At 42.3% G+C, this 15193-nt stretch overlaps 2 protein-coding genes and 1 long non-coding RNA gene across 4 annotated transcripts in view; 1 reads left to right on the top strand and 2 right to left on the bottom strand.

Moving 5' to 3' along the window:
- LOC134287444 (uncharacterized) overlaps positions 1 to 15193 on the bottom strand; it is a 443288-nt gene that overhangs the window by 163689 nt on the left and 264406 nt on the right. The gene's annotated exons all lie outside the window — the stretch shown is intronic.
- On the bottom strand, positions 4058 to 7001 carry LOC109429582 (transmembrane protein 115). The gene is made up of 4 exons (XM_019705564.3): positions 6380 to 7001; positions 6234 to 6309; positions 5752 to 6111; positions 4058 to 4769 (listed from the first exon to the last, which is right to left on the bottom strand). Exons 1-4 carry the CDS (start codon positions 6822 to 6824, stop codon positions 4400 to 4402), a joined length of 1251 nt encoding a protein of 416 aa, XP_019561109.3. The 5' UTR covers positions 6825 to 7001; the 3' UTR covers positions 4058 to 4399.
- LOC109429581 (chromobox protein homolog 3) lies at positions 10674 to 12192 on the top strand. 2 transcript variants are annotated; one of them, XM_029864074.2, is made up of 3 exons: positions 10674 to 10899; positions 10994 to 11074; positions 11133 to 12192. In XM_029864074.2, the coding sequence occupies exon 3, from the start codon at positions 11139 to 11141 to the stop codon at positions 11766 to 11768; it is 630 nt and encodes a 209-aa protein (XP_029719934.1). In that variant the 5' UTR covers positions 10674 to 10899; positions 10994 to 11074; positions 11133 to 11138; the 3' UTR covers positions 11769 to 12192. The 2 variants fall into 2 exon arrangements, with proteins under 2 accessions (XP_029719934.1, XP_062705254.1); XM_062849270.1 differs by having other exon boundaries at positions 10684 to 10940; positions 10993 to 11074.

Below are 15193 nucleotides of genomic sequence, written 5' to 3'. Positions count from 1 at the left end.
CCCCGGGAATTCTCCAAAGACTTTCGTAATCGACGTAGCGACATTCGGTTCCACCAGCTCCCCATGCTCGGCGCAATACGTGAAAAACGTGAACGCAATCGAACACGCAGAGGAATACCCGAGAGCAGCGCAGGCGATTGTGCGCCGACATTACGTCGACGATTATCTGCAGAGCTTCGACAGCGAGGAAGAAGCGTGTCAGGTTGTAGAAGAGGTCAAATTAGTACATCGGCGTGGCGGATTCACCATTCGCAACTGGCTCTCGAACTCGTCGACAGTTCTCAGACGGGTCGGGGAAACCGAGGAAACCGCTTCAATGAAGATCGTCAGCGAAAACTCTCAGATAGAACGTGTACTGGGCATGCAGTGGAAGGTAATTGAGGACGTACTCGTGTTCTCCAGCGAAATCGACGTGGAGACAGTCATTCCGACCAAGCGAAGCATCCTGCGGTGCGTGATGAGCCAGTTCGATCCGCTGGGGCTTCTTTCCCACTTCCTCATCCATGGTCGCGTTATTATCCAGGATATCTGGCGTACGAAAGCTGGATGGGACGACACGGTGGATGAGCAGATCCTGCTGCGATGGCGTTCATGGACCGCCAAGTTCAAGGAGCTGGAAGAGGTGCGAATACCACGCGCCTATTTCCCGGGCGTGACAGCGTCCGACATTGAAGATCTGCAGCTCCACGTTTTCGTCGATGGCAGTGAGACTGCCTATGCGTGCGCCGCCTATTTTAGGGCCACTATTCAAGGAAAGTATCATTGCGCACTCGTCGGAGGAAAAGCAAAAGTTGCACCGATAAAAGCTCTCTCGATCCCGAGGTTGGAACTCCAGGCCGCATTGATAGGCTGCAGGCTTATGAAAACTCTTTGCAACAGTCATAGCCTGCCGATATCGCAGCGAGTGTTTTGGACCGACTCGAAGACCGTGCTCGCCTGGATCCATTCCGACCACCGCCGCTACCGACAGTTTGTTGCCTGCAGAATAGGAGAGATTCTCTCCAAGTCCAATGCCGTAGAGTGGCGATACGTTCCATCGAAGGCCAATGTTGCAGACGATGGCACGAAGTGGGCCAGTGGACCGAATCTGAAAACCGACAGCCGTTGGTTTAGAGGACCGGATTTCCTGTGGAAGTCTGAGGAGCTGTGGCCACGTCAGACTGAACCCGAAGCAACAACCGTCGAGATCAGGCCGTGCAACGTTCACCTTACGGTGGAGCATTACGAAGTCATCGAATGGAGCCGCTTCTCTAAATTCGAAAGGCTAAAACGGACTGTTGCCTACATATATCGCTTCGCAGACAACTGCCGGCGGAAGGCGACGAAGCTGCCATTACAGAGCTCGCATATCACCAACGAGGAACTCAACAAAGCTGAGAACGCACTGTGGCGGCTAGCGCAGCAACACGCATTCCCTGAAGAGATGGTTGAGCTACAGAAAGCGAAGGAAGGACAGAAGCCGAAACTGAACCGAACCAGCCGGATCTACAAGTTGTCTCCGTTCATCGACGAGTGTGGCGTAGTCCGAATGGATACCCGAATCGTTGGAGCGATTTTCGTACCGTTTGACACCAAATACCCAATAATTCTCCCGAAAGGACACCGCCTGACCAAGCTGGTCGTCGAGTGGTACCATCGGCTCTACTTGCACGCAAACAATGAGACGGTTATCAATGAAGTACGACAGCGCTTCCATGTTCCCTGCCTGCGTGCACTGGTGCGGAATCTGACGAAGACTTGTATGCAGTGTAAGATCTCTAAGGCCAAACCGTTGTGTCCGCGTGAGGCACCACTACCGAAAGCCCGCCTTAGTCCGTACACCCGCCCTTTCAGCTACGTTGGGCTGGACTACTTCGGCCCCATTCAGGTCAAGATCGGACGCTCCTTGGTCAAACGGTGGGTGGCGCTATTTACGTGCCTCACCATCCGGGCTGTACACCTGGAAGTGGTGCATTCCCTGTCCACCGAGGCTTGTAAGATGGCGATTCGGCGGTTCGTCGTGCGACGAGGCGCGCCCCTAGAAATCAGAAGCGATAACGGTACCAATTTCCTGGGTGCCAGCCACGAGTTACAGCAGCAGATCAGAGAGATGAATCAGGAACTGTCAGCCGTCTTCACCAACGCAGTTACCAAGTGGGTGTTCAACCAGCCGTCAGCCCCTCACATGGGTGGATCGTGGGAGAGGCTTGTCAGGTCGATCAAGATAGCTTTTTCCAGCCTCTCGACCACCAGAAATCCCGATGACGAGACTCTTCTCACGTTGATGATCGAAGCGGAAGGAATAGTCAATTCCAGACCACTGACGTTCGTACCGCTGGAGTCAGAATCTCAGGCAGCCCTTACTCCAAACCACTTTTTGCTGCTGAGCTCGCAGGGAGTTTCTCAACCTCCAATGGCTATTCCAGATCATCCAGAGTCCTTAAGGACGAACTGGCGATTGACGACGAACCTGGTGAATCAATTCTGGCATCGTTGGGTGCGGGAGTACCTCCCGACTATTGCTGGACGTACTAAGTGGTACGGAGAGATCAAGGAGCCGAAAGTCGGAGATCTAGCTGTCGTCGTGGATCCATCGGTCCGGAACGGATGGCTGCGTGGGCGGATTCTTTCCGCTATTGCAGGACGAGACGGACGGTGCAGACAAGTTTTAGTGAAAACCAGTGGAGGAGTGCTGCGGCGGCCTGTTACGAAGGTTGCTATCCTGGACGTCAAGGCAGCGGATGATGAAGCTAGCGGTAACGCAGTACCACCATAGACTAATTTCAAGACCTCGATGTTCCAAAGAAAACCATTAAATTTTCTGTGTCCAGTCCGGTACCCAATAAATATTCATAACCGTGTATTTTTTTCCGTGTAAATTGCATTTTGTGTATTGTCGCGCTTATCTTTTATTAGAGTCATGCGGCGGTCGTACGCTCGCAAGGCATACCGCCGCATGACAGTCGCAAGGCAAAACAAAAGAAAAAGTGTTCCCGCCAAAAACAAAAGCACGTGGGTTTCGCGAAGTGACAGATGTTTTTGAATGTATTTGTGACAAACGGCAAGAGTGGCTCAGTGGAATGAGTGTTCGTGCTGTCAAACCCCATATAATGGAATAATATACTTTTAAATCTGGTGACGCTGTTATGATTAGTGACTGTCGCGCTAATATCAGAAGCCAGAGGTAGATAACCGCCATATTCTGATTTTTCTTGAGAGGCATAATACATTATATTTAGCGTGTTACACCGATCTGACAGCTCTAACAGTAGGGGCCTAAACATAAATTACGCAAAGTGGGTACCGAGGATTGTTCACAATCTGCGAACTTGACTGCGGAAAAAATCGCGACCATGACGCCGCTGGTACCACCGGACGTGATGGACCTGCATTACGGGTCGGGGGATGTTGGGGGCAACCCTACGCCACTGTCCCCTAATAGCGCGCAGCCCTTTGGCTTGTCACCGATACATACCAACAGGTCAGCTGTCAAACACTGACAGACAGCAGCTGACGCAACTTCCGATATTCTTTTCCTCAAACCATTCTTTGTACTAGACAAGAAGGCAGAGTCAGTCAAAAATATAAACTGTTTAATTTGTGAATTCAGATAGGTAAACCGTCATCCTGTATTATAACCGTAGAATTAAAAACGAGGAGACCAAATGTAAGTCCGAACAAATTTATTTATGTATTTACATTGAACTAATGATGAACTATATTAAAACAGCTTTGAGCTCGCTCACTCGGTTAACCCCAAAATCAGCGTGCTACACAGAACTCCGAAAATTCATCCGAAACGTTCCAACAAATCCGAATACACAAAAAATATTTGAGGTTTACGGTACGCATTTATAAGTTAATGTTCATAATCTGTCAAAAAAGGTGTCAAAACGTTGTAACGTCACGGTAGAATGTATCATGAACACATCGCTCAGCAATGGTTTGCGATGCGATAGCATTTTTTTTTGTAGCGCGTAAGCTTTCGTTTGGGATTACTGGGAATGACCAAAAATGAGTCTACGTAGTTCATGAACAGCGCCAGTACGGGAAAAAAAGCCACAAAAAGACAAGCCCATCGTTTGTAGGTACATTTTTATTTAGATTCTAACATGGTGGTAATGCATTCAATAGGAGGCAATCTACAGTCCTACTTATGCAAAACCTATCATTACACTTCCGTGTTTTCATTTTATAGCTTATCAATCATCACAAGTAAAATCTACAGAAAATAGATGAACAGAAACAGGGAGAGCGCATATCCTAGTTAGTTTAGTTATTTTAAAGCATCTTTTCCAATAACACTCGAAAATTTTACATTACGCAGTACACGGGTCTGGGTTCTGCGCGCTCACATTTACCAACAAATTCACACTGGCCACATTTTGGGTTGTTTCCGATTTTGCGTCTCCTGTCTTGCTTAAGTGTTCGTCGACGATGCCCCGGGACCCTGGCTCGGCCCGGATTGGTCCAGATTGATCAAATCTGCGGTGGTTGTGCTATTCGAAGCGCTGCTACTGCCGGTCGCTTTTGTCGAGTCGGCGGCCTTCAGGGCGGATTTACTCGGTGGAGGCGGAAGAGGGATTGCTGGCCGGTCCATTGTCATCGGGAAGGGCAGGTGTCCGCCACCGTGGTGCCCTCCATGATGACCGTGACCGTGCCCGTGATGATGATGATGGTGATGCTTTCCGGAAGCACCCGTCTGAGGAAACGATTTGGGCAACATGTTTTGACGACTAGAATCTGTGGTTTTGGACAACCGCTCACTGAGAGCCTTTAACGCAATTTGTCTGAAAAGATTGAAAATAGTCGAGTGTGGTTTAGGTATGTAGATAGCGCGATGTTGTAAAGGTAGCATGCTGAACTTTTTAATTACCACAAAAATGAAAATGAAGAACAAATAATAAGATTCCTCTTGTTATTCCACCAGGCATTCACCCACTATTCACAGGAATCCTTCCAAAGATTTCTTCAGGAATTGTTGCTGGATATCTCAAGAGATTCTACCAAGATTTCCTTCAAAGATGCCACCAAGAGTTACGCCTGAATACACCAGGAATTTCTGCAGAAATCTTTCTAGAAATGTTTTCATGGATTCCTCCTGAAATTCTTCTAGGAAATAATTCAGAGAATTCCACTATAACCCCTGTGAGAATACCCACAGGATTGTTCTACAGCTTTCTGCAAGAATTTCAGCAGTTTTTTTAGAAATTTTTCTCGAAATTCCTCTGGATATTTTTCCAAGAACTAATTTCATCCAGAAATTATTCTAGATTTCTCAAGCAATTTCTCCATAGATTCCTCTCTCAGAAATCACTTACTCCAAATATGTCTGTCTTTAAGAATTCTTTAAGAGTCATCCAGGAATCCTTGCGGAAGTTTATTTAAAAATGCCTGTTGAGAATTCTTCAAGATTCTCCCGAAGAATTTTCCAGTGAATCATATTGAAGTTTTACGAAAGCTTCCTCCAAGAATACATATAGTAATTGCTCCATACTTCATCCTAATATTTCCTCCAGATTACACCAGAAATTTCTTCGCAGATTATTTGTTGATAGCTATATATCTTCAGAGATTCCTAGTAGAATTCCGTTGAAATTCTCTTGCACACGCACACTATGCACGTTTTATTTCAAATATGAACTGCAAGCACCATATACCAACTTTTTTGTCTCAATCAAACTTCTTGCTTGGAATATGTACTTTTATGCCCAGGCTCCTTTAGAGCTGCACAAAAATAATATTAATTTGTAAAATTTATTATAAACTCACCTCCGTCGCTCCATATCGTGGGGATCAACTCCCACGAGCGACTGGACGCTGACCGATTGTAGAGACGATGAACTGCTCTGCTGCGGTGTCAATCGCTTGACCATTCCAATCCGTAGGCACGCCAGATAGACGGGATTGGCTATCAAATTCACGAATGGCTGCAGCACATTTGGAAAGAAGCTTGCGAAGCGGAAATTTTCCGCACTATCTCCCCGTGTTCCGTTGGAGTGTCGCTGATAAAAACGCAAATACACCCAGGACACGTACAGTCCCGATGCGAACATGGCCGGGTACGTTCCGTCCAGGAGACCGATGGCCCACATCAATATCGACACGATCACCACCGTGAGAGGGACGTTCCTGCAATAAGTGAGTTTTAAAATTGTCAAAGGTCAAAGAAACGAAACAACGAGTTAAATTTTCAATTGCTTCAACTAAGGTATTCAACCTTTATTACAACTTACGAGTTTTGGAGTACTCACCTGTTTGAAAATTTTCCCAATGGTGTTCGAGCAATCAAATGGTCCGGCATGATTTGTGTCACAGCCACACTGACAGCTAAAAAAGTTTTGGATAAATCCAGTAGCCATTCCCCTAAAAGCTATCCAAAACCCTAAACGAGACATACCTGCATTCATTCCTGCCAATCCGTGAATGTGCACATCGAACAAAAACTCCGCATCTTTGGTTATCATCGAGTAAAACAGATAGTAGAAGCTGGTCAGAATCGCTACCCCGATGTTAGTGATGGCAAAGTACTGCAGCATCTCCATCTGGCCCCAGGACGGTTCAATGAGCTTCCCGCACAGCCCCACCGTAATCAGATCGACGAGCACCTCCCAGAAGTGCAGCTCGATGAAGCAGAAGGTGAATATGGTCCATATCCAGAACGTCGGTGGCATCAGGTAGCCCGGGGTAACGCTCAGGATGTCCACCGCTCGGTCCGAGAAGGACAGCGCGTAACCGACCAGCGTCGAGATGCAGATAAACTTAATCGATGACGAAGTGTTTCCCAGCAGAGCAGAAAATTGCTGCCGCAAATACAACGCGTTATTGCTGCCGCTGCTCGCCATGGCCAATGTTCCGTGGAGGTCCGATAGTTTTTACATGGAGATCTGATTCTTCTGTAAGTTTTTTCGTTACCAACAGAGGTGAAACTTGCACAAAAAGCACTACAATCGTGAAATTCCTTCGGAAATATTTGCAAACGTGAATGAAAATAAAAGATTGCTGCAACTTTTGACATTTCAATGTTGATCTTCGCGAGCGACACTCGGCGGCCACTAGCGGAAGTAGCGGAACTAAAATTTATACGAGTAGCAGCGGACCCCAAAAGGACTGCACGCAACAGCATTATTGACAATATCCTTAAATATTGTCCATCAATATTTTCACCGAGCCCGAATCGAAAATAATCTGTGATGGAGTCTGTGATATTTATTTACTGATCGAACAAGCGATCGAAGCAAATCTCGACTTATTATAGAGGTTTTTGCAACACCAAGCATTATAAATTGGTTTTCCATAGGAAAACTGTCAAAAAACGCAAATCTTGACAAAACGGACGCTGTTCCTGGCTTTAAAATCTTATAAAGGTCACCCCGGATGCAAAATTACCATTCATTACATGGTAAATATTATTAATTAATATGGCTGGTTTTAATGTTCACAATAAAACGCACTGTAGATATATTATTTTTTACAATAGAAATCAAGCTCATATAGTTCGTACAATAAATGAACATTTGCTTTCGTATTTCTCGGTAACATTTTTCTCCCGCATTTACATAGGGCCTTATGTACATATTGTGTACGATATGGTATGGATCATATGACCTGAGGTCTGACTTGTGATATTTGGCATTTATTTGAAAAGATTGATGATAGATCTTATCAACAGCTGCCAAGCAATACATACCAGACATCAGAGTGTTTGATTCTTATCATAAAATGTGCATATCATTCTGGCGGCCTTTAGTGCTCCTTAATACGGGAAATATAAATTCTATGGGTTTTCATAAGCGAAAACTGCTTACGAATAACAACAAATATACCGCATTTAGTTCACCACTGGACTGCGCACTCAGTCTTCATAAGTGCGAAAACGTAAATAAAAGTGCACGATTGCATCAAATCAAGTTGATGTCTTCGGCGCACTATTTCTTCAATCTATGCTGAATAAGTGCTCTGAAGACACCGAGTTGATTTGATGCAATCGCGCACTTTTTTTCGCGTTTTCGCACTTGTAAAAACTAGTGCGATAGTCCAGTGGTGAACTAAATGCGCTATATTATTGTATTTTTATTGTAACAACGATTCATTTGACGTCATTCAATTTATTGAATTTGTATTGTAAGAACAAAGAAAAAACATTAGGATATATTGTTTTCTTTTGAAAAATGCCCCAAAAATGTCTCATAAAAACCCAATACGTTATACTGTTTTTCGCCAATTTTTATGGTTAAGATACACTCAGCGAAAAAAACTAGCGAAATTCATCGAAATACCTTATGAAAATTTGCTATAACTAATTCTTATGAATGACATAAGAATACCTTATGAAAATTGACAATTTGCTATGATAAATTTCATAAGATAGACTTATGAAAAGAACAAAAAAATCTTAAAATGATGCAGACTGGATTCGATCCAAGAACGTCGGGATCGCCGAGCCCGTGTTTTATCCACACGGCTACCGACGCTTGAGAATACCATGTTGCTAAACATGAATAAAAGCCAAGCTGTGAGACGATTTTACGTCATAGAGTGACCTTATGAAATTCATCCGAATCATTATGAGTTATTAAAAGGCCGTTTCATAAGTTGGGTCTTATGGAAGACTTAAGGTTATTTGGCTGAGTGTACATAACGACCGCCATTTTTTATTGTAAAACTGCCATTTACCATTCGCCGAATGGTATAGAGCAATAGGGGTGATGGTGAGTGTGCTGTGCAAATTACAATATGTTTAATGGTGAATATATTTCGAAAAAATGGTGTAACAATAAAAATTATTGTATTTTTATGATATTTTTATCAGCGCGGGCAAACTAAATGGCAAAAATGTATAACATCAAGGAATTTTCTTTTCGTGTAGGAGAGCTGTCAAGTTTAAAAGTGGCCACGCAATGCATACGTTTGCGTGTGCGTGACAGTAGTTTGACACATTTCCCATGGGAAAACTGTCAAAAAAACGCAAACCTCGACGGAACGGATGCTAGTGCTCCAGGCTTAAGTGTCGAACTGTCAAATTTAAGTAAAAATTAATTTTGATTCGTCAATTGAAACAGACCCTAAATATGGGAAAAGCCTAGGGAAAACCCCGTACGAATGGTGGAGAGGGGGTTGAAAATTCCCATTTTTAGTGTGACATTCTAAATTGGGTTTTTAAATTTAGAAAAATTCAATGATTTTTTATTTTTAAACGAAAGAGCACCTTTTTCTAAGCCTCTATGATTTTTTTTCAGATTTTTAGAACTTCGTTTTGATACCTAAAATCAATTTCAAGAAGATTTATTCAAATCACCTTTAGACAGCTGGGCAACTGCTTGACAGCTCCGCCCAGTACAAAATCCGACGAGGGGTGATTCGACAAATCGCTCCCATACCCTGTCCCATACAAACTTCAAATTGATTTTTAAATAGGTTCCCGGGCTCCAAAATTCATAAAAATTTGGATCTCGGCTCAGTTTGGCGTGCAGATTCAGAATATGGAATTATCTCAACATCGCTTAAAAAGCCAATGGATGCCCCCTTGGACGCTCGCCATGTTGAATCAAAATATTTACTGGGATGCTGATTCTGGCCCTTCGTCATCCCACTGTCCAGCTCATACACCCTTTTTCCAGAGAAAATAGGTGGAGAAGCGAAGAGTGAACAGCCGTCTGAACGGCAACACTTTTTCTGTTTTGATTTCGTAACTCGGATGTTGGCAACTGCCGAAAAAGAGATTAATCCACCTATCGAGGATAGTGTCTTTCTCGTGTACTGCATTAGAAAATGATTTATGCTGTTGATTTATTAACAAGAAATCATCTAAATTGTATACCAAAAAGGATCAATTTTCGTCAATTTAAGGAATCAATGTTATTTACAGTAATATCCTTGATATTTAAAAATATTGGTAAAAAAATGTTTCGAATGATCGCAATACTTATCATGAATTATGCGGCAATCGTCAAGGTTTGTTGATTTTGTTCGATAGGGAAGATTCATTTATTACGTCCATCGTTTTTCGGGATTTCTAGACCCCCCCCTCCCCCCTCTGTCAAGCTATTTTCCTATACCTAATACACGTACTGTCACACTTTCTTAGACCCCCCCTCCCCCCAAAATGTTGGACGTAATTTTTGAACGTTCCCATAGGATACCAGTTTGACGGTTCGATAAGGTTTTTTTGGCTTCACACTCTTCGCTTCTCTCACGGAAAAATATTATAACCCAAAGAATAAGTTTTAAAAACTCAAATTTGGCTAAACTGCTTAAAGTTTTAACTCAAAGTTGGGTTGTTTTCTCCCTCGCCCCACCGCAATGTTGTCGAAAACAAAGAGAGAAGCACCGACGCATCCGCTGCTCTTTCGTGGAAGAAGCCAAATTTGGGTTTTCTTGAATTAACCCAAATTTGCGTCATTTGAGGCCTCCGTTGGGTGAAAATAACTTACCAGTGGGTTAATTTTTTTGCCGCTCTCAAACGAGAACTACTCACTCACCACTTTCGCTGTTTAACGCAAATTTGAGTTATTCCACGGAAGACCGGGATTGCGTCAAAACAACTTAAATTTGGGTTGATTTGTAGTTCAGTGTACCTATTTTCTCTGCCTTTTTCTATTGATCTTGTGGACTAGCCCAAAATAACTGGTATAAAACATGTCATTTTGCCGATCCGCCGATAGGGCACAGCTGTCAGAAGTTTTGCGAGACTGCCGCCGCCGCCGCCGCGCCGAGTTCGAGATCCAAACGCGACCGACCAAAAGAGGAAGCCATCGCGCATTTTTGTTTGCCGTGCCGAACGAGGTTCCATTGTTGGACGGTGTTTGGGTGGAAATTTTCGCACCAATTTCATTCCGATTCCGCACAAAAACTTGCTTCCCGCTTACCGGAAGACGCTCCCGACGTTTGGGTGATAAATTCGGCTAGGATAGTCGTGTGGTAAGTAGGAAAATTTGCTTGGGAAAACTGAGCGGCAAACATGACGGCATTTTTCTTTTTATGCTTTTTTTTTTTTTTTCTCTTACATCTCCAGACTGCGCTTTGCTCGTCTGGTTTTGCGTGCCACTAGCGCCACCATCGATTTTATCCTGAACATTTCAAAGACGCTTTGAAGGTAAGGGGAGAAGGGCATTTTTCCGAGAAAATCATTTTTGAGTGAAACTTGATTCTAGATAAAAATGGGTAAGGCTAAGGATAACAAACAGTCTGATAGCGAGTCCAGTGAGGAGGAGGAGTATGTCGTGGAGAAGGTTGTCGATCGGCGGGAACGGAAGGGCAAGGTTGAGTATTTCCTGAAGTGGAAGGGATACGATTCCTCGGCCAATACCTGGGAGCCTAGGGAGAATCTGGAATGCCCCGAACTGATCAAGGCATTCGAGGACGCCCGTGCTGCAGCCAGGAAGGAAAACGCCTCAAAGGAAAAAGAAAAGGAGAAAGAGAAGAAGAAACCCAGCAAACCATCATCCACCAGCAGTACCAAGCGGAAGGCCGATTCGGATGGGGAAGAAGCGTCGGATGATGATAAGGACGACGCCGCATCAACAAAATCCAGCAAATCAAAGTCAGCGGCTGACAACGATGCCGCGGCCAGTGATGATGGCATGAACGGGTTTGAGCGGGGCTACGTGCCGGAAAAGATCCTCGGAGCCACCGAAGCAAATAACGAGCTTCTGTTCTTGATCCAGTGGAAGGACAAGGACAAGGCCCAGCTCGTTTCGTCCAAGGAAGCACGCAAGCACTGTCCGCAGCTGGTCATAGATTTCTACGAGGAACGTCTGATCTGGCAATCATCGGACTCGGTGGAGTAAATCTTCGCCCTTTGCTTCTACCTTTATTTTCCTGCTCTTCTCCTTCCGCTTCATACGTGATGCAAAAAGCGGGGTTTAACGCGTTTTCCTTGATGGATTTATAAGTTTAGGATCTTCGTTTTTAAGTACGCGCCAACAAAACAAACTGATATGACCGGAAGTAATGTATGTCCGTAGTAAGGTTTTTATTTACTGATATTGATTGACTTGAACTTGTAATTGATGGTAGCATTTAAGAAAAGCTCGTTTGAAGTATAAAATATCTACCAGGCCATAGAGCAAGACGAATCACACAAAAAAAACTACAAACTTTCGGACAAAAGCAGCATCCACTCAAGACCTGTAATCCAATACACAATAGAACGTATTTTCATGAATAAATAAAGATTTTGGAAAATTAGTATTAGGTCTCCAAAAAAATGGATCAATATCTGTCTTAATTCTATATCTCAATCCTTTTTTCTGTAAGGTCTTAACAGTCTGATGAGGTGGGGCTGGCTCACCTGCACTTCCGGTCCGCTTTAGTGCTTTATGCATCATTGTGGCCAGGTGTTGTTCTAGTTTTTCCAACTGTATTGTAAAGCATGAGCGGTGATCCTTGGCATTCTTGTGTAAATTAGGGTACTCGAAATGTTGATCGATCACCGATTATTGCTGGCAGATGCAGTGGAAAGTTTGTCTTAATACGTATCAATCGTCTCTGACAAACGAGAAAAATGACCTTACTGATTACCTGTCTCTGAGCCAAATTTGGTATAGAGTATTCAGTCTCCGATTAATCGCTTCATGTTTGATGGAGGTTTTTAATCCAATGGGTTACATAGCCGCTATCAGAATGAAGAGAGTAATGTTCCGCGTAATATATCACAAATCAAAAGAGGTTCGGTACATTACGTGGAGCGGATATCAGGGTGGCCAGCGAACCGGGAAAAAGCCGGGAATTCGGAATCACCGGGAAAAAACCGGGAAATATTCGGGAATTCAGATTGCCACCGGGAAAATTTTGCATTTCCAGGAATAATTCCATACTGCTCTATTATTTCTAATTATTAATCACTTTTTTATCATCCATGAAAATAATCTGTAATGCCAAGCTTGTTGCTGGTTTAAAAGAAGTTGCAATATTTCGAAATATTTTATTGAAAATACGACTTGCGTTATATTTAGATGTTGAGAATTTTAAAATCATAATATCGGTTGCTGAAGTCGATCTGTTAAGTCATTTTAAAAGTTATAACTGTTTTTATTCTTAGTTTTCAGCAAATCAAGAAGAAACAATAATTTATAATTCCTACGTAATAATGTAAAGAGTTTCAGTGAACTTTAGTAAAGGGCAATCTTCCTCTGAATTAGTCTTGTATCGATGTCACCAAAATACAATAATGCTACAAAAACTAACAAGGGCACTCACATGTTTCTTTTCACTTGTCTACATCAAATTGAAATTGTGGGAAATGTATTTTAACAACAGCAACAAGGAATTGAAGAAAGACAGACTAAATGGAGTAAATAGGACGTTGTCGTTGGCTAAATTTTAACAACAGTTATGTACAACTAAACTGAAACCTAGAATCAGTATTTTTACTTGGCCAAACGTAATTCTAAGCAGTTTTTTTGACAAGTGTTACTAAAACAAATAATGTTATTATATGGAACATGAGAGACGAACACAAAACAATAATGCCTATAGGCTTTCTGAAAAAAAATGTAAAATTGTTAAAAGGAATTAACGATTGCTCAAAGGAATTCAGCAATAAGGCCAGTTTCGTGTTCAAAAGGAATCGCTCAAGAAAGTTTTAGACCAATTCCTGGAATAAAAATTTCACAGTGACAGTAATTTGAATTGTCATTCCTTCGCAACTGCGTACTGCGAAGAAAAACGGTTTCTTGGGCGATTCATGCAAGAATTTCTGTAATATAATTGCTTTCCATCAAAAGTTTGAATATTTTTCAAAGAAGCCTGTGTGCCAAAAATGGCTGAATCTGAACATGTTGTTTAAATTAAGTTGATATGAAACATCTTCAAAATTTTAACACAAGTATCAGGCATACTGTATCAATTCTAGTGGAAATGATGTTTTGACGTTCAAACTAAAAATGAGAAGAAATGTGAAAGTACTTTACAGTTGCAAAAATGTACATGTACAGTTTTTACAGAAACCTATGTTTCATTGGCATTGCAAAAAAATGTCACCAGGAATTAAAATTCTTAAGAGATTATTTCTGAATTTTACCCAAAAGAATCTCTTGAAGTTCACCCAGGAGTTTAATTGAAAATTCAAACATATGTTAGTTCTGAAATTTATCCTGGAACAGCTCCTGAACCGATAGGGATTATTTTATTCAACACAAGTAAACAAACAAGTAAAACCGGGAAAAAAATTGAAAATTTCGGGAAAAAACCGGGAGAAAACCGGGAAATCAAAATCTGAAATTCACTGGCCACCCTGGGATATACTGAATTGGGTACCAGACCAAGTCCCTGCTGGGTGGCGCTAAAAAGGTGAGCCATAGACAATAGAATCGTCAATGTCGTAGGGCATAGTATGTGACTATTGTCGAAACCAAAAAACTGTTAATGCCCAACCAAATCATTAGCAATATCAATTTGCTTCAAACGCGTTCCAGTGATAGGGTTAAGATTAGGATCATTTTTTTCAATACAATTTCACGTTTCTATATGTGTTTGTTTAGTAGTTTTAGAGGTAGCATCTTAATAAGAAATTTTCTGTAGGTTCATAACTTGCACTCAATGAGTTGAATGTTATATTGCCTCACAACTGTAAGCAACATTATTACTCATTAATAAAAGGTTGTATCATCAATATGGACATAGACTTGCTGAACGATACATTTCACCAATTAACATCTTTCAGGTATAAAATAGGTAGTAGGACAAAACTTTTATTTTTAAAAGTAGTTATCTATGTTAATGATAGAAGAGTAGCGTAAAGTGATACCACCTGTTCCAGATCCAGAAACGTTTCACACTGAAAGAAGGTAGGGAGTGACAGTGTGAACAGAAGATCCGAACTGCTAGGTGTAGGAAGAAGACCGTGACCGGCCCTAATTCTGCGCAGTCCCTAATTCGGCGCACTTTCTCCAATATACCACAAAATCACGGACGCTAGTTCAATATTAGCTTCAAATTTATTTTTTGAACATTGCTTCAATAGTAATAAAAAAGTTTGTGAAGAATTTTTTTTCAAATCAACGATCATTATTTTGTAAAAAAATAAAATGATGTTGCAAGTACTGTAAATTGCCTGAAATCTGTGTCCGTTAGCGAAACTGCTAAAAAGTTGCTTCATGAACTGAAGCATTTTGCGACATAAATAATGAAGAGAATGTCTGCTTTGCCATGAGCATCCTGTACTGCTGTCTTCGAGGAATCAGAATCGGCAAAAAACAATTGAGTTTTCTTC

The sequence above is a fragment of the Aedes albopictus genome, chromosome 2 (genome assembly GCF_035046485.1).
Source record: "Aedes albopictus strain Foshan chromosome 2, AalbF5, whole genome shotgun sequence".
Taxonomy (NCBI): Eukaryota; Metazoa; Arthropoda; class Insecta; order Diptera; family Culicidae; genus Aedes; species Aedes albopictus.
Note: the sequence above shows the minus strand (reverse complement) of the source record. Positions and strands in the feature narration are given on the sequence as shown.